General features: G+C 34.9%; 1 protein-coding gene across 4 annotated transcripts in view; it reads right to left on the bottom strand.

The window, feature by feature from the left end:
- Positions 1-23,726, bottom strand: part of POT1 (protection of telomeres 1) — a 73,740-nt gene that overhangs the window by 18,720 nt on the left and 31,294 nt on the right. For all 4 annotated transcript variants that reach the window (XM_035559383.2, XM_035559384.2, XM_035559385.2 and 1 more), the window contains 4 exons: positions 23,145-23,275; positions 12,017-12,307; positions 7,945-8,100; positions 604-764 (listed from right to left, as the gene is read on the bottom strand). In XM_035559383.2, coding sequence (XP_035415276.1) covers positions 604-764; positions 7,945-8,100; positions 12,017-12,307; positions 23,145-23,275 — 739 coding nt within the window. The remainder of the gene's footprint in view (positions 1-603; positions 765-7,944; positions 8,101-12,016; positions 12,308-23,144; positions 23,276-23,726) is intronic.

Below are 23,726 nucleotides of genomic sequence, written 5' to 3'. Positions count from 1 at the left end.
AGGTATAATGTTCAGACATAAATTCTCCAGCAGAGATATAAAACTCAATTGAATCATAAGTTGCAGGACTGCATATTAATGATGCAGGTGACACTCCTTTCCAAAGCACTTCTGGAACTTTAAACACAACATAGCGCCAAAAGAAATTCTACATTCCTGATAACGGAACAGGGACTTTGGTTACTTAGCTTTTCCTTGTGTATAAACTTGGTTCAGAAAAGTTTTATATTACATGCTTCATTTTAAACATCTTTTAAGACTCACTATTTGCAACTAACACATATGCATATGCTTAAAGTGTCCTAAAGCCAGTTGCTTAACTATGGCTTTTATCTCTAAAAATATATCACTATAAAACAGAGTAAGTATGTTAGAGCTGCCGATTCATTACAGCACTATAAAATAGAAATCTTAATTTTTCCAATTGAAAAAAAATACCTTTCATCTACTTATCCTCCCAAATACCTATTCTTCACATTAGCAGTGCTAAAGGCATATTCTGTTCCAGAGTTTCTGGTTCTTACATCCATTTACAATTCTAAACTGGTACAGTTGGAATGCTGTTTTCCAGAACCATCTAGGAAAAAAAAAAGTAGAACTTACGTTTTTAGTTCTTTAACATCTCGGTGACTTTCTGGTAACACTCCTATTCCTCGACCGTAACAGGTGCCACCATGAAGATGGAATTCTACATGGGAAACATCTTCATTTTCAGCACTTGCTTGTTTTGTATGAATACTGTAAATTCTCAGAAAACTTCCAATCTTAAAAAAAAGAAAAGATTTGGTAACACAAAGTTAGCTATTTACTTGGAAAAATGTAGGCCTCATAAAGCTCTCTCCCTGTTTTTACAGAATCACAGAATAGCTAAGCTTGGCAGGGACCTCTGGACATCGTCTCACCAACCACCCTGCTCAAAGGAGAGCAGATTGCTCAGGGCCTTGTCCAGCTGGGTTTTGAATATTTTCAAAGATGGATACTCCAAAACCTCTTGGGGTGACCTATGAGTTTTGCTTTATCAGACATTACTGGCAGCAAAGGCTGCATTCAGAACCAGCATAAGTCTTCTTACAAAATCTGATTCTCAAGCAGTCTTAAGAATACAGATCAAGGGAGCCAATGTATTCCTTTCCCGAGGGCAGTTTGTCTTCTATATTCTCTATGCAACCCTCAAGAGACTGATGTGCTGCAACTTTGCCATGTATGATCATCCTCAGCAATTCACATCGTGTCCATCAACATGCATGGCATGTTATCTCTTTATGTATACAAATACATCTGCTTACACAGGTTTCTCTACTGTATCTCACTTTTACTTTACAGATAACATTTTTTCTATGCCAGAAGAAAAGGAAATGCATTAGAAATTCAAAGATTTTAAGACATGGATTCCAAAGTCTCCCAGATTTCCAGGGAGTACATGGAGTGTGTACTTCCTGTTTTGCTTATTTTGTGTTCTCTGGAAGTTTGGTCAAGTTACACAAATGGACTTACACAAGTCCCTATTCAGAAAGAAGTTACAGAGTGGAAACCACTGAACATATCTTTACAACTTTGTTTTTATTTCAGAATTTTACTCCCTTTATTCCTCTCTATCACCAACTCCATCCAAAAAGCTCCAAACCAATGTTCTAGAGGTAGATAATCTGGAGACTTCATTATATTGTTAATTTCCCTATGATGTGTCTTAAAGGCCTTTGAATCAAATTTACTAGCACCTAAATAATTTTTTTAAAGTCTAACCTAAGATTCAGTTGATAGATGGTAAGCTACATATATTCAATAACCTGGATTTATATTCACCCTAAGTATCTTTTAAATAGCACTATATAAATGATAAATTATTTTAAATGGAATTCCATTAACATTAATATTACAGCAGCCAGTCTGTTAAGCCTTATTTCAGCTTTAGCTCTAATTTTAGATACACTGATAGCCAGTGACAGAGTAACTTTAAACTGCAGAAACTCAAAAAAATCACAGAATCACAGAATGGCTTCTCTTGGAAGGGACCTTAGACCATCTAGTTCCGATCCCCCTGCCATAAGCAGGGACACCTCCCACTGTACCAGGTTGCTCAAAGTCCCATCTAACCTGGCCTTGAAAACTTCCAGGGATGGGGCATCCACAGCTTCTCTGGGCACAGCTTCTCTTGTGCCAGTGCCTGACCACCCTCTGAGTGAAGAATTTCCTCCTAATATCTGATCTACATCTCCCCTCTTTTAGTTTAAAACCTTTCCCCTTTGTCCTATCACTATCTGCCTGTGTAAAGAAAGTGTACCTATGAGACTGGATTGGCCAGGTCTTAAGACTACACGTAGATAAACATCTGGATGCACAAAAGGACATAGAGCAGCACCTTGATTCTGTAATCCTTCTGGAATCTGTATCAAGGAACAGCCTATGACTATATAATGCTGGTATCACACTGCTTCTTTAAACAATAATAATGTATGAAAAAGGCAGCATATTTTCAAATTCGGGCACTTAGGACATAAAGTTTCACTTCAGCCAGCACCTATTTTGCTTCTGCCATAGAGCTCCTACCAGAGTTTTAATTATCTGTATATTAGGGGCTGCTCATTTTGTCCATTGAGAGCATCTCACTGGTTTTACACAACTTACCATACGTGGTTACTGGCAATAACCAGTATCATCACTCTTTATATTTGCACAACCATTGAAATTACTGGTGATGGACTATCAGTTGCTAGCAGGCTAGAAATGAGGTGCTTCTGAAGGTTTCATGTTGTTTCACACTCGACAGACAAAAACAGCTAACATTTAGATTATAAAGCAAGCAGTGTAACATTGGTTTACTGCTCTTTTATTGTATGTTTCCTCTAAATAAATGCTTCAAAAGCATTGCACCTAGGTTACATCGGTCTTCCTATCTTTACCTTCTGTAAGATATAGTTCACTTTTTAGATCTAGAAGGAGATTTTCCCCCCTTAGGAGATCCACCCATCTGCTCTAAATCCAGTTAAGAACCTTAAGCCCATAAGCATTCTGCAGGAAAGAAAGTACTGGATGTAACATATATATGATACTGAATAATATATATATCATAGCACCACCACTTGCATTAACTGAATCCGTATCTAACCATAAAATTCATAGCAACAAAATGCTTTCTGGAACAGGACTCAGTTATGGTAATGAACATCCTTTGCAGCTTTTTTTTTCCCCACCCCCAGAAGAGAAGCATTCCTTACAGCTGTATCAATACAATAATGCACAGCATCTCTGTCGATATGCTATAATGGCACTTCAAGAAAAATTCCCTGAATTTTTTTAGGTCCTCCTTTCCTTTCTATTGCCCATCTCCAGCAGAACCAAACAAGCATGCAAGAAGGCCCACTGATACAAACAGGACAACTTGCACATTTAGATCATGGCTTATCTGAAGCATTTTTATTTATGTATTTATTTATTCTCTTTTCAGATGCTAAATTTCATTTAAGTATGTTCAATAAACAAAAATGCAAGGGACAGACATTATAAAACTAAACATAACTATGACAAATGCTTTTGGATAAACAGCCTTTTAAGTTCTTAACTAAGCTCTGCCTATCAAATAACCTTATGTCAATATATTATTGTCAACCTACTTTTTTTTTTTTCCCCAAGAGCAATTTGTATATGAGCAGGAAAAATTCTATTAGAATTGAAGTGGGTTTTGTTTTCTTTCAAAAACACTGTATGAAAAAAATAAATATTTAATGTTGCTAACGTGGTAGCGGAGAGCCAAGAAGGCAAGAATGTAAAATGTTGATTTTGCCTTCTAAAATTGTGTGCTGAAATTCATGCAAAAATTTGAATGAATTACATATTTCAGTGCAACACTCAACTTCCCCAAATTTACGATCAGTAAAAAAAAAATTGCTTTCTCCACATGCATTTTATTAGATCACTTCTGAAAACACTATTATTTTTATATATTTTAATATCACTCATAACTGTACTACAGAGATGCATTATAATCAGCATTGCCAAATACTGAAAACATCAGGAAGATATAAATGTCAACATAAAATAACAGATCTGATTGTGCAAGACAGACTTGCAATTTCCATAAATTCCTTTGGGAGGCAGCATTGCTTACTCTTTACAGTGAAAAACTGCTGTGGGTGTTAAGGCTAAATATGTTACTGTATTTCTGTTGTTTACTGAATGCCTGTAGATCAAGTATACATTATATACTTGACTGAGACAAAATTATAATCTACATTAAAGCAAAAAAACATGATTTACAGAGCCATTATTCAAATTTAGTACAAAAGCAACTCTTGACAGAATTTTATGAACTACCTACCTACCTCATTCAAAGCAAAATTTATTTAAAATGAAATTAAAACAATAACACATTTCTGGCAACACTATAAAATACACTAACATCCTAATTGCAGTACAATTCAAATATGCCTATTTTAAAAACAGATAACAAAGCCAAAGAAAATTTTAAGACATCACAGTTTCCTGTAACTAGACAGCTTCAAAATAAAACAACACTTTTTAGTATAGCGAATTCTTATAATTACTTCAAAACATAATGGGTTGCATTCATATTTAATACACTGATTATTTCTGAAAGGTCTTTTGTCAAGGTAGTTAAATATCTACGTTTGGACACAGACACTTGTGACAACAGCTTGTCTTTATCTACAGGAATCACTTAACCAAATCAATCTATGCTGACTTTTATGCCTATTTTATGGCTAATAATATTTAAAGTGATTTCTTTTTGATCATTTTCATATCAACACTCAAATTTTACTAAGTAAATTGTGCACAACTTTTTGCAAGTGACAAGAAGCACATACACAGTATTTAGGTGTGGTCCCAAGGACCTCGGGTTGCACCAAGGAAAAAAAAAGCAACTTAAATCCATTAAACAGGTTGTGGGGTTGGTTTTTGTTCTTTTTAATTAATACAAGTGAAGAAAATACCACACAGGTCAAAGGAATACTACCCAAGCCTGAAAAGTATGAAACTAGATAATACAGCCAAGCAACTCGAAGTTACAGGTTAGAAATGTGACTCAGACAGACACTAGCACCATCAAAAAAGACTTGAGATTGTATACAGCTGGAAGAACAACAGAAAATATTCAAATTTTGCACCTGAAGACATAACAATAGTAAATGTCGAGACACTAAAGACTAGGACCTTGAGCGTGACCACACTTAACTATTTTGATTATACTAACTAGAAAATACATGGCAAAAAAGAAAAAATTATATTAACCCATGCGGGGAATGCACAGTACCACCTACCCACTGAATAACTGTATATGAAGGAAATCTCTAACCAGATGTGGACAGCTGGACTCCTCTACTGTGCACTGATGGACCTCTGATGCTCATCATGGCATTCAGTATCGAGCAAAACACCCCAAATGGAGAAATCCATGTCACAGACTTTTTTTTTTTTTTGAGTTGTATGGTAAGGTTTGAGTGGATCCTGAGGACCTCTGGGAAATCTGGAAGAAGTGTGGATAACAACAAACTGCAACCTACAGGGAGCAACTGTACTCTGGAGAGCTAGCTGCAGGCGGGGGTTCCTACAAAAACAGGAAAGCCTCACGCACCAAGGGTAGTCACAGGAAGAGGGAAATGCTGCAAAAATGAAGTGAACACCATTGTCTCTGCTTAGCTGTAGTTCTGTTTATGTTTCGATGCCCCAGGAAATAATCTATTTCAGAGATGAGATTTCTGAAAATTCTGTGTTCTGCTAAGGCAGCAAATGCTGAAAAGACACATTTTTTACCAGGGGAAGAAGGCCAGCAAATATAGGTTGCAAAAAGTCTATTTGCAGTATCAGCTGCAGCATCCCTTTGAAATTACTAAGTTCTCTTCACAGAGATTTGTAAATATTATTTGACTGGTGAAAAGGGATAAAATGCTCACATCTTCAATGTTCTCTGGACAGACAACACAAACAAGGAGCTTTTAACAAATGCCTTCAGCACAGGCTAGGATTTGCTATCAATTGACTGTAATAAGTCACACAGTTTCTCTAGACTGTGTAGTCGTTACTCAGAGCTTCCCTGTGTGAGCATTTACCTACAGATACAATTATAAATAAGATTTTTTATTTTTATTTTTTAGTCTGCCCTTCTTGGTAACGAGGCTGCATAAAGCAGATTGTTCCTACATAAAACATCATTTCAGAGCTGCAACTGTCATTGCAAATAATACATGACAACATGGGAGTGTAACCTAACAGCTCCTCAACAATTTACAATAAAAAGGCAATTCCAAGCTCCTTTCAAATGCAGAAGAGATGGCTCAAAAATAGTGTGCTTTTATTGTTTCTGAAACCATAAACTGGCAGATCATTTTGTACACAGTTTCTGTCCACACTGTTCTTGTGTTTACACTCACGAAGGTGCACATGCATACACTCAATTCCCTCAAGTTTAATACTTCCATATAAATTTTTTAAATATTTGCACAAGACCCTGTATGAAATAATAAAAAAATATGCAGATTAATAAGCAGTATTTTAATTAATTTTCTTAGTGTGAGATGATCTCCACTAGTATTTAAAAATAAACCTTTTATTAAAGCTTCAATTTTATAAGGAGTCCCAAAAATCTAATTATCTTTAGATTTTTCTGTGAAACAAAATTAATCGCACAAATTGCAATGTAAACTCAATAAATCTTTCTGAAGTCTAATTACTAAGGTATCAGCATTTTTTCTTCAATAACTCTAAGACAATTCACTAAAAAGTGAGAGAAAAAAAATAAAATTCTGAAGTTTAAATGACTGAAAGTATCGCAACTTTGGACATAGCCAGAAGGAGAAAAACACAGCCTGTGCTGCTCAGTAGGTCAAGACAGGTTTCTAAACAGTTTCCTTGGACATTAGAACCTCTGCTATGCAACGCTATATCCAACAAATGCACAGATGCTTTACAGGTAAGTAAGAAAGGGCATACAGGAAGGAAAGAAATGGGAAGAACTGATGAAGACATCCCATGTAGCACATATTCAACAGGAATTCCTGAATATACATGGGATTCATTATTTTTTAATTTATTTCATCAATTTTAATTAATATTCATCATTTCCCCCCCTTAATTTTCAAAACATAATGCTTCATTGGAACATCAGCTTTTATGCTTATTGATAGATGAGAACAGTTAGCAAAAGAAAAATTCTGGAAGATAACCTGTAAGTAATGAAATAATTCTGTAAGTTTTGTTATGAATTCTTACTTGAAGGAAAGTTACTTTGCTTTCTGTCATTTACTTATGACTGGGCACTATGCATTAAAATCGATTTCATATCTGCTGATAGCTCCAGACAACAAATGTCTACCATTTGCACTTCTTTGCTGGTAAGGACTATCTTAAAAACAATGCTTGGATACAGAAGTAAAGACATAAAATGAAAGATGTAATTTTTGCTAATTTACTGTATTTAGAAGCAAGATGGCAGTATTGCTGAAGATCAAATGTTTAATTACGTTGTTTTCTCTAAGCATAATCAACATTACTGACCCACTAAATGAAGACAGCATTGCAAATTGCAGAAGTTTATAGAACAGATAAAATCCTTTATTGACTTCAGAATTACAGGCCTTTATAATGGGACTACAAGTTTAACCCCACTTTATATCATTTAAAAAATACTTCTGAAGCACAGAATACATTTTCTGAATGCATTATGTCCACAGGATTGTATACGATACTATAATGTCTGTAAAGAACTGCTTAATTGGAAGATTTTTTTTTCATGGAAATTTTAGGGTAATGAGGCTATCTTACACACAACGGAATTTTGCATTCAAATCAAAGGTACGGGGAATACACTGAAAGATAAAGAATAATATTTGAAACTAATTTAGAGCAGAACTGAATTGATACATTCTCTGAAGTGAGTTTAAGCATAAAATAGGCCACAAAATGACAGCTAGAAACACCAAACTACATTACCTTGAGTGATTTTGCCAGTTGTACGTGGTTGTCATAAACCAGAATATCCACTGTTAGATTTCGCAGCCGATGAAGAAGAACTTTTTCTCCTTCCAGGTCTTTTGCTTCTATAGGTACCCTCCACGTTGGGTAGGGACATTTTGTGCCATCCCACACCTGCAATGAAAGTCAACCATTTCAGTATGCTCAAAAGATTTTAGATGGAGCATTTTAAATAATGTTTAGCTTTTTTTTTTTTTTATTCAAACAACAGATTAAAAAAAAAGAGTCTAACAATAAGAAATCTTAACTCGAGTATATGTTCTAAAGTTCTTAAATGACTGAAATTAAATTTTATGGGACTTTTTTTTTTTCCTTTACAGAGTATAAAATAACCTCCACACAGAACACAATTAAATGTTAAAAACCTGGTTTTCTCAAAATTAAAAAAAAAAGTGCTAGCAAAACCTCAACTGTTTATCCAGCAAATACAACCATTAGAATTTACTGCATAACTGCCTATATGTAATATTTTAATCATTGCTGGTTTTTTTTGAACACTCCAGCTCCAGAATGTGAAACCTCAGTACACAGCACATGCTCCATTAATTACTGATGATTTCCTACATCAGTCTACACTGCTAGTTATGCAGAACAGATCAGAAAAGCATCACTATTTAACATATACCTAATAACTAGGATTCTAAAAATTGGTTCCCTAAAGCTAAGTTCATGACATACACTTAAGTAGTGAAATATCAATAGAATTATATTTGAGCTACCAAAATTATGAAAAAAAGATATAACATATAATATATAAGATATAAGATATATAAATATATAAGATATAGTATAATATAATATAATAACAGACTTAGCACTTTGCAACCATAATCTTACTACTTAACATTAAACTTTCAGTGCTGGCCCCCTTACAATATATTCTGTAAGCTATAGTTTAGAATTCCTAAAGACACACTCTTCTCAAAGGCAACAACCGAAATAATGCTCTGAAATATTAGTACAGAAAAAATAATAATCTAGAAGCATTTGAGATTGTGAGACCAAATTCATTTCATAGGAACTCATGCATATTGGTCCAACAGAAGCTACTTTTAAGATAGTTCATGATACCACCTCTTTGGTATCATGAAAAAAGCACTGTGGGTGAGAAGGGAGGGGTAAGGCAAAGACACCAAAGGTTAATTTTTAAAGGGTTTCTACCCCTTTCTGAATGCTTAACTGCTGTGGATCAAAGGACCCACAGGAAAAGATCTAAGCAGCAGCAAAGCCATGTGTAAATGCACCGAGAATAACTCATGGCTGAAACACTCATCCCAAATCAAGAGATAAAAGGGAAAACTGTTTACAGCAAAAATGACCCATAACATCAAATTAACGTTCTGAAATAAGAGTGTATTCTGAAGGACCCTGATAATGAGGTGGTACATGCTGCCACGGATTTAAAAGGGAAAAAAAAGCCTATTATTTTCTGATCCTGTACCATGAAATATTTAAAACCACCTTTGAATGAGATGCTACCCGTTGCTTGAATTAGCCAGGCTTTCCTAAAGCTGAGCTAGAGAAATACAGATTTAGTGTTTATGAAATTTAGCATTTATATTTAGTATTTATGAAAATAGTCACTTTGACAGAATGAAGAACTTTAAGTTTGTCAAGTTTCCTATTATTTTTCAACTGGCTTTATTTGACATACTTGTAGTTCTACGCTTAACAGATGGGATCTTACAAAATGATTGAAATAACTTCAATGCGCCTCGTCAGGTCCAAGGTCGACTTATTTAGCTTTAGTCCTTTGCAAGACGAACTAATGCATCTGGTGTCAGGGCGTTTTTTGGAAGAATTTCTAAGCCCGTAGACTCTCTTGACAAAAAAAGTCCTTAGATAGATATGTGGTTTTGTCTTGTTAATTACACAAATAAGAGCACAGATATGTCAGGAGCTTACCAGCTTCACTCTACTTAAATTGTGGATGAAAATACAGTAGCTATGACTTCCTATTAATTTCTCTGTATCTGCTAATGCCACAGTTATGAACAGCTATCCTTGTGCCTTCATTCTTTCCAACAATAATCAGATGAACTCTGGATAAGAAACAGCAAATGGTTCCATTACCAGCCATAAACAGACTGGTATTACAGAATAGTTAGTGATGACCTCTGATCACCATGCAAGATGCTGAAATCGGAGAGATACGATGAAGCCTGCTGTCCTGACTCATTAAGTCTCTTCAGCTGAATATGCTAATCGTATGACTTAGCTTAACACAGACAACTGACAGACAGAAGAAAAGAAGAATAGTAAAACTCTTATGAAAGGTATAAATGACTGCAGAATTTCCAGCATGAGGTCTCCATTGGTTTGAAAACAAAATTCTCAGAAAGAGGTAAGCACCTCCTTCTTACCTTTGTAAGGTAAGTTATTCAGTCTTCATGCTACATCAGACTGAGGTGCTGTGCTATGTCATTTACCAAGTGGAATATTAGAGGTTATGCTATGGGTGATGCACAAAATCACTCGAAGTCATTTTAGTTACATTTGAAACAATACCACACTACTTATTTGAGTTCAATGATTAAAACCCTCATTACGCTTTACTGTATTACCAACCACTAAAATAAGTGATACACTTGGAATGACGTTGCAAATTTAAATCAGTTATAAAAACTAAGAACAGAAATTTAATAGTAAATAATATTTAATGATCAATCCACTTGAGCCGGTGGTGTTTTGTTTCTTTGTTTAGTGAATCAACAAAATAACCAGACTTCTGTCTACAAGTTTTATAAAAGGCTTCTCTTACAGCATGACCAACATTTGATATATAAGGAAAGGACTCTGACCTGTTTGAAGGGAGCAAAAGCATATCAATGTTCATCTACCTTAGTTTTTGTGATGTATTTTAATGCAGACTTAAGTATTTAACATTTTCATGTGCTAAAAAAAAAAAAAGACCCTGACAAGGAATCAGTATCAGAGAAACTGAACTAGTGCTATTGGTTTTCATTAAGCTTTTACTGTCCTGTCTAGACAATCCCCATCCCTCAAGTTATTCTCATTACTATACAAAATTGACAAAATAGACTTTAGAGCTTACAACACACAAAAGAAGGTAAATAAATATTAATAACTTAAGAAAGCACTTGCCTCTGTCCTTGCAAAGGGTCCTTCAGTGCTGAATATATACTTATTAATGAATGACAATTAGTCCACAAAGTTCTGAAATTTTACTGAGTATCATGACAACCATTTCACAAGATAGTTAAATGGAAATACTTTTAACAGCTGCAAAACATGTTACAGGATGACACTTAAGGTTTCTTTCTGTGTAGTGCATTCATTGCTCTGCATGAGAAAAAACTTTCCTACTTTAGTAAAGGAAAAATGCAATGTGCTGTTTCTAAAGATATCATAGCAACATTTAATGCAGCAGTACAAGGAATAATGTTATTTTCCATTTTACGACTTTATAATAGTCTGTTCATCACTCACATTTTAACAATCAACTTAAAATACTGAGAAGAAATACAGAGGTGTTTCAGAATAACATCAGGCTGATGCATAGGGAGCTAAGCCAGGAAAAATATGGAGATCTAGTTTATACTTAGTTGATGTTAAGGATCACTCCATGGAAGGTACTTTCCGGTTGTGGGGCATTTCAACATTTTGTACTTTCATTAGGCACTGATCCCCAAAGTGCTTATACATAACTAAAAGAAGTTACCTAGAGCTCTAGAGAATGCTACATACTGCATTAATTATATCCTGTAGATCTAGAAAAACTAGCAATAATTGCTACTGACTAAAAGACAAGGTTCAAATTCAAAACTAACAGTATTACTCAACTTTAAGAAATCCTACAACATTTACCTACATGTCTGTGAAAACTGCCATACATATCAATGCACCTTAAAACACTCTCTGAAGAAATAAATTATATGAGCAACTTTAAAAAGAACTGGGATTTCTGTTTTGTTTTCATAGAAATAGAAGGGTAAAGGATCATACATTTCCTTAGCCTCTACATATTTATCCACATAACATTATAACAAATTCAAGAAAATAAATCTACCTTTAGAAGAAAAGAAGATCCATCCACTTGTGCCTTCCCCACCAGCTGGCAAGTGAGATCAAAGAACAGCATTGGTCGAACACCAGACAGTTTTGCTGCTGGTCCAGAGATGGAAAGATTACTGGCTGCCCAAATACGTAATTCTTCTACTGTTTTTTGTTCTTCATCCATGAAAGTATATACTTTACTAGAGGTTCGAGGAACTACTGGTGCTCCTACAGTTCCATCAAATGTCAAGGATGCAAATCCTGCACTGGTAATTCCCTGCATCTGTCCATTGTATTCTCTGATCTAGAACAAAACACGAAGAAAAAATGGTCATAATTCACTGTAATATTCTTATGCTTCTATTTTATCATGTGTATAAAGATTAGATTATTGATCATTTTTGTTCCTGGTGCCAGTAGGTAAAAGCAGTCAAAATAAAAACAAAAAAGCAAATAAACACTAACAAGAAAACAGTGTATAAGCCAAAAATAAAATTTAACACTAACAATTTTTTAAGAGAGAGACTAATACCTCAACCTGTAAATATAAAGCATCAGTGCAAAGCGTTTTATTCATAAATCTCAAAATATTTGTGTAAGGAACACATTAGTATTGCTTTTACTGGCAGGGAAACTGAGGCCTGAGAAAAAATAATTTTTAAAGGTCTCACAGCAGAGCAATGACAGAGCAAACGTATTACAGATTCCTGTTTTCTGCCTCTCACAATAGATCCTGTTTCCTGATACTAAAAAATAGGTATTATCTTTCCCAGTTCCAGAAGTTACTTTTTTTTTTTTTTTTACGAAGTAAACAGAGAGCAGTTTTCATCCCTTTAATTATGGGTATAGCTTTCACTATTGCTCTGATGTCTACTGCTTTGCACATGGCAGGTCTCTTGTATCCTGCTGGTTTAGCTGTGTATCTGCTGCCATATCAACCACGGCATTCAAAGTCTGAAGCATTTCTTCAAGGATCTAGTCCAGTATTATTGTTCCCTGCACTTAAAAAAATAGAAACATATATTTACAAAATGTATGTATCACAGCCCTGCATGATGTAATATCAAGAAATCTCAAATCTTGATCTTCAACCAGCTGTTTTGATCTACCCTTTTTTAATTAAAATTAGCTGACAAAAAAAAGCAAAGCTTTTTTTTTTTAATATAGCATTTATGAGACAAACTAGTTTGTCTCTACCACTCAATTTTCAAATGTTTGAAAATCCTACTGATTTAAAAACGCAGAATGTGAAAGCTAACAAAAGTTCTAAACACTGCCCATGATTTAGGCCTAAATTTTATAACACACAGATTTAAAAAGCATGCAAATAAAACAAACATTTGGAATCCATAAACAAAGAAGTTCAAGCTTGGTAACAGGAACTCTAATCTCTGCTGCTTTGACATAAAATTTGTCTAGAGGCATAAATGCATTAAGAATCATCTCAGGCCTGACCAATGGAGCACATCAATTCATAGCTTTTCCTTAACTGTAACTCTGTAAAGATTAGTCTTTTAACCTTTAGGTTTAAATATTGAAAGTACAAGAAAGGTCAGGAATCAGGACAAAAGTCAGGACTAATTAGAAAAGCACACAGTTTCATAACCAGTTCCTTCCAAGAATGAATTACCCAAGATCTGGAAAAAAAAAGTTCCACTATAACACAAAGACATTATCTGAGGCAAATTCATAGATCTACTTTAGTTGCAGCCACTGGCATTATATTCCATAGCTTCTCAAAATAGGTAATATCCAGAGGGGAAGAAAGCTCTCTTTCATCAATTTTACTCATTCATCCGTTATCAGATGATACTTCAAGCATATTATTAAGTATCTCGTCTGACATGTGAAATGTTTCTCAAAGTGTTTTTATTTCCAATTTACCTACTTCATTAATTTATTTAATTTCATCATTAATTCATTTCAATCATCATAAAAATATCTTGACTTTTTTTCTTAGAAAAAAATCTGTCCTGGACCGCTAGCCTATACATTTATGAAGGTTCTAAACCTTCCAGGAAAACAGCTCAAGAAACTACTTTGTCTCCGTTGGCTTCCATAATACTTTACCATACACTATTTTCCCCATCTTCCAAATATTTTAGCTCACGTTTTAAGCATTCCTGGGGCTGTTTGAACATACTGCACTTCTGACATCTCCTAGTACCTTCATTTAATGGCTTTGAAATCAGCCGTAATGTTAAGGAAGTTATAAAACAAGAAAGGAAATAAAATATTTAAGAAGGCAAATGTGAAGTGCCACGATGAGAAAATTACCGATGATTCAAAGCGAAACCAAATGTACTTAGGTATGGGTACATGGAAAAGACACTGAGTGGCCTCAAAGATAAAGAGCATTCAACAACATTACTTAGTGAACAACAGAAGAAACAAAAGAGTAAATGTCAAATGTGTTAGAAAGTACTTCAAAGCTAGGAAATTGTCAGACCCATAGAACAGTTGATTGTCAACAGAAATTCTCTGAACTTGTCCTTTAAAAATTAATCATTGTGATAGTGATGAGAAATCACTGGAGTGTAAATGAACAAAATTCATAGACAAATATTGATTCATTATGGCACTCCAAGTAAATTTCAGATCAAGTTAAGCAGTGATACTGTTAATGAGTTATATTTTCCACACACAATTTTCAAATGAGTTTAACTTAGGGAACAGAAATAATCTGAGACTTTTGTATAAAACGACAATTCCCCCCCAGTAGGTACTGTGCAATTTCTAGGTACTGTGTAGTTTCTAGAGGCCTTTAGGATTTATTTTTTCAAAGATGGGATGGGGCAGAAAGATATCACTTAAAAAGTTCCATGAGATTAATGGCAGCAGTAAATAAAGTTTGTTAAACAAAAGTGTCCTCTGAGACAGTAACAGAGCTGATAGGATGTATTTGACAGGGATGTTTATAACCTGTCTCCTCTCAACTGCACAATCACACTTTATGTGAGATACTAGTGAAAGAGAAAGTGAGCAAGGTCTCCTATGCACAATATACCTGCAAGAATTACAGTTGCTGTGGTGAGCAACTTAGTGCCCTCAGTTAAACACATGTATATATGCATATGCTATTGTGTCACGCAAACAGGAGTCTGCTGACATATAAGGAAGATAACTTACACAAATAAGCACTGACAAAAGAAAACACGACACCTTCTCAGAGTCACAAACCTTCAGCAGCAAAAGCTTTATGAAGGTCTACACAAAACTACAGATGGCTGTACTGAAAAGACCATGGATACTGTCCAAGTACACTCCAGTCACAGAAACAGAAATTTTGGTTGGAAAGGACTTCAGGGACCAACAAGTCCCACCTTTTTCTCAGGTCAGGGCTGTTGTCAGCACTGTGTTGAGTCAGGCTTTGGCTAGTTGAGTCTTGAAAAATTTCAGGCATGGAGATTCCACAGCCTCCCTTGGACACCTGTCCTCCCTAGCCTCCCTAGATTACTCTCTTAGACAGCAACCATCCTTCAAAACACTCCCTTTGCCATCCTAGGACTTGACAACTCAAGATCTGTAAAGTCTCCCAGCATGGATTATGATATATTTTGACTGTATTGAATGTTTAAAAAGATCTGTAGGAATTTGGGAAAAAAGCACCTGTACATGGATTACATTTCAAGTGAAACTCCAAACAAAAAAAAAAAGAGACGGGACCTTGGGATATGTGCACAAGGAGAACCACAAAATCCCAATTAGTTCTTAATAAATGATGGCTATGAAAAAGGATTTCTTTCTAGAGATAGATAAAAATTTTACCTTATGCCAGGTACTGAAGGTGCCAAGTCCCAAATGAATGACACACTTCAATTCCCCCCATCCACTCATCACTTTACATAAAGTTTGAGATCACTGCACTTAAACTCGAAAAATGGTTAAGAACAGCTGGAGCAGAGACTTGATGAAAAAGCAAACAAGAAAAATATATAGCTTCCATTGTGTCACAACAAAAAAGTTACTTCACTTACATATTTAGCCTATTTATAAAATTATAGAATAACTCAGGTTGGAAAAGACCTTTAAGATCATCTAATGCAACCTTTAACCTAGTACTGAAGTCTACCACTAAACCATGCTACTAAGTTTCAAATTTACACCTTTCTTGAAGACCTCCAGGGATGGTGACTCAACCACTTCCCTGGGCAGCCTACTCCAATGCTGCATAACCCTTTCAGTAAAGAAGTTTCTTCAAATTCCCAACCTAGACCTCCCCTGATGCAACTTGAGGCCACTTCCCCTCATCTTACCACTTGGTGCTTGGGAGAAAAGCCCAATACCCACCTTGCTGTAGCCTCCTTTAAGCCAATTGTAGAGTGTAATAAAGTCTCCCTTGAGAATCCTTTTCTCTAGTCTAACCAACTACCAGCTACTCATGAAACTTGTTCCCTAGACCCTTCACCAGCTTTGTTGCCCTTCTTTGGATGTTTCCTTCCACGTTAATAAAGGATGGAGATTCTTTAGGGCTCCTTTTCTTGTTTATTTATTTATAAAAATCTATTTACTTCTTTCTATTTTTAGCTGCACAAGTAGCCAATACAGAATGGAATGGCATCTAAGAGCCATTGGCCCAAGATTAACACAGGTTCCACACCTGTTTGAATTCAACTACAGGGTTCACCCAATGAGTACTGCTTCCCACGTGACCAGTGATGGGTTATAAACAAAGGTTGCTTTCTCCTGTTAAATGTTATTATCTTATCTGTAGTTCTAAATCCCAAAAGATTTTTCTTAAAGTCTTTTAGGGTATGAATAGCCTCAACAATTTAATTCCGAAATTGGCTTTCTATTAAATGTGAGTTACTCCCTTGTACTATGGACTTAAGACAAAAATCAACGTCTTGGATTTATGATGATCTGTCAATCTCAAAGACTGTAACCACAGAGTACAAGACATCATATGTCCAGCACCACCTACAAGGATATTGATAACTAATCCCATCAATTTGTTCCTGTTCTAAAACTGCTGAAATTCTTGAGCTTTATTAGGAATTGCAAAGGGCAAGAAGAGTCTAAAAATATAGCATATGACCTTTGGACATGTTTCTCACTAGCCCACTTCAGACTTGGGAACATCAGAATGACTTCAGTCCTACAATTTTTAAAACTAATCTGTAAATTTAAGCTTAAAATTAACCTGGAAGCATGAAATATTTGCTTTCCATTCTGAGACTCATGCAGTGCATAACAATGGGATGGGATGGAGTAGGAAAAACATGACCACACCCATGGAAGACATACTTCCAAGCTCCAACAAAGTTCCAGATTGAGCATTTGAATGATATATAAATCCCACACTGGAACATGCAAATAGGAATGTACTACAAAACCAAAAAAATAACAATTCCTTGAAATTGTTACTAATTTAATAACTTACTACTCAAGAACATGCTAGACAACTGAACCTGCATCTTAACATCAAATCAGATCCAGAGATTAATTTCTTCATAAAAATTTTCAAGTTGTCACTGATTCTGTTTATATGAAAAACGTGTCCTGTCAGAGAGGCACACAAATCAATTTTGAGTATTTCCTTATATTTTGTAATGGTTTTCTCACATTAAGCGTAGTCATCACAGTCTAAACAAGTTTGGATAATATGGTGTGTTGATTACATTTTCTCATATTTTAATAACGTAATTCTAGTACACATGTACCTCCAGTTGTATTGAGACAGAGGTAGCAATAGAACAGAATCAATCTGAAGTAACTCAATAAATAACCTGTATGCTCATTTAAATTAAACCAGCTTGAACATGTTTAAACGTAATAACAAGAAAATGAGTTACAAAAACTGAAGGCACCGTCCGATGAGAAGTGAGGCAAGTCATATGGAAGCAAAATAAATTTTAATGACGATATGAAAAATACACAGATATTAGGATCATAGAATTGTAATCCTAATATCCTAATTATATAAATATAATTATCCTCTACTATTCCTGAGAACTGATGTGCTCAAAATATGATTAACAGAAATTTCTGCAGTAATGTAACACAAATTAAAGAAAATTAACAATAATTTGTACGTTTCATTTACCAGTTCACATGTACATGTTATAATAATTTTTGTGAACAAAAACTGTATACACAAAGAATAAATATTTAAACTAGCCGAAATATTTTCTGTTTTGATAATTAAAAAAATCAGGCATTGTGATACTGCTTTAGAAATATTCCTCACAGAAAGTGACACAGCATATTTGAGAAAACTCTGCTAAAGTAATAAATTAATGTATTTTGGAAAATTTCCTACATACTTAAGATATGATTAAGTAACTTGAGAAAAAATTAGAAAACATGCAAAATTCTAAGACATCTAATTATTGAAGAACTCTATCACTGTCTACAGTCAATACTTCTTGACGTTATTTACTATAGGACAAATACTTGGTTTTTAATTTAACCTTCAACAAAACTTCAAAGTGAATTGAATGCTTTACATAATTTTTGAAAGGAAGCCAAAAGCAAGAATAATACTGGTTTCCAAGAAAATGTTCATTTTCCAGTGTTAAAAAAGAAATTCATAATCACTTACTAAAAATGTAAATTATTGCCACTCTTCAGAGCAAGAATTTGATAACTGGATGTCACTGTCTCAAGCAATATGTTCTTTAACACATACTTTTTAACAAAAAGTCTCATATCTAACTTTGTCGAAATTTCTGTATTTGAACAGTATTTCCTCAGAAGGCATTAAGAGTCTGGCAGCAAAATTCTCCCTAAGTTTAACATTCACTATGTTCTACACCTAAGCTTCAGATTTTCCTCTGTCATAGTACTTATCAACCTGGCAGCTATGGCCAGAGCCATCTAGGAACAAGGAGTGAGCATGTTAACTGTGCCCCTCTGTCAGTGCTTTCCATATTGTACCAGATAGCAAGAGAAAGAACTAACTTTAACGGGGCAAACTAAATTAAACTAAAGGAAGGAATGCTTCGAGACATGGAAACCTCTAGCTAAGCACAGAGGTGAGACTGCTCCTGGAAATAATGGCAGACTGGTTTAAAAAAAAGGGCAAGTAACAGAGACAGGACAGAACCAGTAGGGATAATAATAAAAATAAAATAAAATAAAAAATGTGATCAATCCTTCTGTATTTATAAAGCCAAGCCTTAGATGCTTGATATTCAGATTCCCAAGTATAACTCTACTGTGGACAGGCAGACAGCTTAGAAACTCTCTAGCAAAACATACATCTTACTCTTGTAAACTCACTGGCCAACACAGAGGGAATAAACACCTATAGATGATGGCTATAAAGTACTCTTTCTCAAAGGAGCAATATGCTTATATTGTAAATCTAAACAGTCTAGAACAGCTGAATATGCATTTGATCACAAGGATTTTTTTTTCTTGCAGTTTTTCTTCATCTAACTGCAAAGTTAGACCATTAAAATTATAAACCATAAGCATTTCGAAGTCCTGGAATGACACAGTTACCATTGTCTGTGCAAACACAATTCAGCTCATGGTGCACTTATTATGATACCACATTCCATTACCCTATTTTTCTACAGGACATTTTCCTATGCAGTGCATGACTTGATAAGTGCGGTGGTGATGAATTAGTGCTGTGTAATGAATAAGCTGCCATCCTTAAAACTCCTGCTTCATTTGTTGCAGCAACTGGAGCCTAGGTACAAAACAAGCCAAGGCATGAAAGTAAAAGAAGATAACAGTAGCAATACTATGACAAAAAGTAGAGAATTAAGACTTTGATCTTTGTAATTGCATTGTTACAGTGATTGCATTATGATAAGGAAGGCACATAAGGAAAGTCTATAATGAAAGGTCACTTATTTGGTGTTCATCTTCCAAGCATTCAACTTGAATCACACAGACTCTGAGTAGAAGCACTGTGCACTGATTGCTGAATTAGATGTCAATGAATACAGTGAAAACGTGAGGTGCTCAACAACGGTCTGTATTCTGGAAAAAGTGTCAGCAGAACACATCCCAGACAGCAACTCCGTGGGACAACTGAGGCAGAGTAAACTGAACAAGATGAACACCTAAACAAGAATATGCTTCATTTCAATCTCACTTTTGTCCAATCCACAAACATTAAATTAGAAGTAAAGTATCAATTCACTTCACTAGGAGTGTGGAAATAAATTCTTATTTGAGAATCACTCAGAGGTAATAAGCAATACTAGAGAAAAGTCAAAGAGGAAATGAACAATTCTATCATCATGGCAGGGTTTGTCTAATACAGAGAAGGCAGAACACAAGCCAAAACTCCAAGTCAAGTGAGGAGAGGAACTAGATGATTAGTTCACAGGCCTCATTTTTATAGTAGAGGGCAAAACAAATCCCCAGACTGTCATCTCTGCAGAGCACTGACTGTGGTTGAAGGCCCAAATATAGTACTGTAATTCAATAAGTATTACAATTCACGAGACATCATTGTAAGAGGTCACAAAAATGCATTTCAAGAAATATTAACAGAAATGTAATTAAAACTGGAAAAATCAATCCTGTTACCAAGACACTAAATTTTTCATTGTATGGAACAAATACTGAGCAAATAAAATGAGACTACCCACAGTAATCCCAACAGAATATTCTCCTTTAAATTATTATTAGCTCTGAACCACAGGACCTTGCCAACACCTGCATTACTATGAAAAGAAGTTATATATTAGCAGCTGAGAGCGTAGCAGGGAACAGTCATTTTTAAAATGTGTTTGCTATCCATATCAACTGCTTCGGAGTCTCTCAAAGCATATCTGGGACACAGAAATGTGAATACACACTGTAAGGACTATATATATATATATATTATATATATATATATATATATACACACACACACATATATATATATATCTATATATATCTGTTCTTACTGTTAAGCACAGTTCTGACAGACTATGGCCTCTGGTACCCTCGACTGCTTTTCATTCAGCAAACTAAGAGAGGGTGATAAGGCTTGAAGACAAATGAAGAGAGTGAATGAGGAATTGCAGACATTGTACTTAGAGCTCTAATTAGAGTTCATTTTTTTAAATTGAAAACGGTGTTACACAGCAATCACACATCCAGTTATACTAACTCCTTCCACTTCACTCTCAACACCAGGCACCAAGTTTCTGCGGCAGCTCGGCAGCTTTTTACCTGCTCAGATCAGGTAACAGAACTTGCAAAGTAACTGTTAGTCTGGTGTAGTCAACCCCCTCCAGAAAAAGACACCTATTTAAATTAAATGACTGCTGATTAAGATCATTTTAAGTTAGAAAGTAGTCAGACAATCTGTCAGCTTATGCATCTGAGGGGATATGGACTGTAGGCAGCTGGAAGTGTTAGGGCTGGCATTCACTTAAACATCTCAGCTACAATGGAAAAGAAATGCGGGGGGAACATTAACTGACCTTGGAACATATCTTTAAATATTAAAACAGGCTTGAAAAATGATGAAGTACAAGTTGAGAAGCATTTTAGAATGATCCTCAAAAATTTGTTCCGAAATCAGGTAAACAGCGAGGCTCTCTCTTACATCTGCTTTATCAATAGCTTGTATTAGGAAGTTTACATGAAAGATAAATAGTGGAGCTGAGACACTATTAGCCTTCCATAACAGAGATGCATTCATAACTTCCCTGAAGGTGGAAGTTTTTAACCTGTAGTCCCCACATCTCAAAAATAATCCATTATTAACCTACCACACGTGCAACTTTTCAATTCTTTTAAGCACCCTCCCTTCTACTTTCTCCTTTTTTCCATATATATATATATATTTTTTTTTGACTTCAGAAGCAAGAAACACGTTTCTACCTCCCACTGAGTTTCAGAAACCAGTACGTCTTTCTAACGTTTATCCTATGGGATTCAGAAAGAATTTGAAATTAACTGTAACACTTTTCTGTCTGAAGTCAAATCAATGAACTTCCAAGACTGGCAACACACCTCAAGTACTGGATAAGCAACACAAGGTTCAAAATCTAAATATAGCTTAATTCCACTCTTATTATATACAAACATGACTTTAGGGAAGGTTAATACTAACCCAAAAGGGCTTAGCTAGTTTCTCTCTCAATTGTAAGTATTTATGATATACATTAATAACAAAGTCTCAAAATTGAAGACTGTTTTTGAAACTTAGCAAGCTCTTTCTAATAATGTCAGTGACACAAATCTCCATCACCGGATAAACCTTGCCACTTTTTAAGTTTATTCTACAGCACATCAAAACTCACATATGGGTACTATTGATCTTTATCCCTTTCATCATTATTTTGTACAGTCCTAAATTGCCTCTAGAGTGTTTGAATGTTTTTTCTTTTTTTTTTTTTTTTTTTTTTAAAGATCTTTTTCAGGACATTTACTCCTTTCTGATTTATTTTAAGTACAACAAAAAAGATAATTATGTATGGTTATCTTGCACTTTAGTATGTAACATGATAAAATAATTTCTTTGCTATTACTCGTCACCTCTTTAGTAAGTATGGTCCAGCATTACAAGGCTAGCAGTCAGTGTCTCTGTACTGCAGTTCCTCTTTATAGACACAAGAAAAACATCCATCAGAAGCAATATCAGGGCTATTGACACAGTTTTCTTCAGGGACATTGATACAGATAAATACCAGGTAAAGCACATAAACATCAAAGAAGCAGCTGGAACTGGGACACTACATCCCACTTACTTATATTACACTTAACTTCCACAGCTGGTCTAAAAACTGTTCCATGAGAGAAGCTCTGAAGTAATCTCTCAAATAATTCCATAATTTGAAGAGAAGTGAATTGTACATGTTTATGTCAGTTCAATTCTATTCATCTCCAAGTATTGCCACTTAATTTTTGCCAACTAGCTAAACAAATATTCAAACAAAAAGAATATTATTTTGGAGTTGACATAACCACCTCTAGCACTTTTTTTTTTTTTTTTTTTTTTTAAAAAAAAGAGGGATACCAGATTAGTGCTTCTTTGTTGTTGCTGTTGTTCTAAAATTTGACAGTGGATTTCCAGTTTTGGTCCCTACCATAACCACAACTCAATTTTTACCATTTGACTGTTTCATCCAGTATCTCCATATGTGAAGTTCAGTATATGAAGAATTAAAATAACCCTGGAGCCCCGTAACTACAAAAAAACCAAGCACATTAGAAACAGCAAAAAAAATAGTACCTACCTTTATTCTATGAAATCGAACAATATCTCCGATTTTGTAAATTTTTGGTAGAGAATCCAGATTTCCATTAAAAAGAGTACATGTTAACTTCACATTTGATTGGTCCACAAGCGTTACCACTGAGCAATAATCTGTAAAATATAGAAGTGTTTGAATGAGTAACAGACATGATGGAAGTTATTAGTACACTGATGTTAAAGTTGGGATGAGCAACCATATGGCCAAATTTTTTCTGCTATGATCTGTATAACTCTTCCGAAGTCAATATAGTTAAAGCCGTGTAACAACTGAAGTGTGGCCCATTTGGAAAAAAAAATTAGCCCAAATATCTGAAAATGAAATGGGTGATTAAGGACAGGTTTTTGAGCCAGGAAAACAGAAAGCTTCTTCTCTGTCTTCAACAAACATGCTATTTTTTTCAGATTTCAATTACAAAACAAGGTATGACAAAACATGTCAGAGCAAAACTGCCCAGAATAGGTCAGAATTTGCAGGTGACATAAAACAAAACTCCATTTCAGGTTACAGAAGCATGTGTGTTTCGATATTTCACAAATTGAAAATGAAGTGAGAGTGAATTGA

This window comes from Cygnus atratus, chromosome 1 (assembly GCF_013377495.2).
Source record: "Cygnus atratus isolate AKBS03 ecotype Queensland, Australia chromosome 1, CAtr_DNAZoo_HiC_assembly, whole genome shotgun sequence".
Lineage (NCBI taxonomy): Eukaryota > Metazoa > Chordata > Aves > Anseriformes > Anatidae > Cygnus > Cygnus atratus.
Note: the sequence above shows the minus strand (reverse complement) of the source record. Positions and strands in the feature narration are given on the sequence as shown.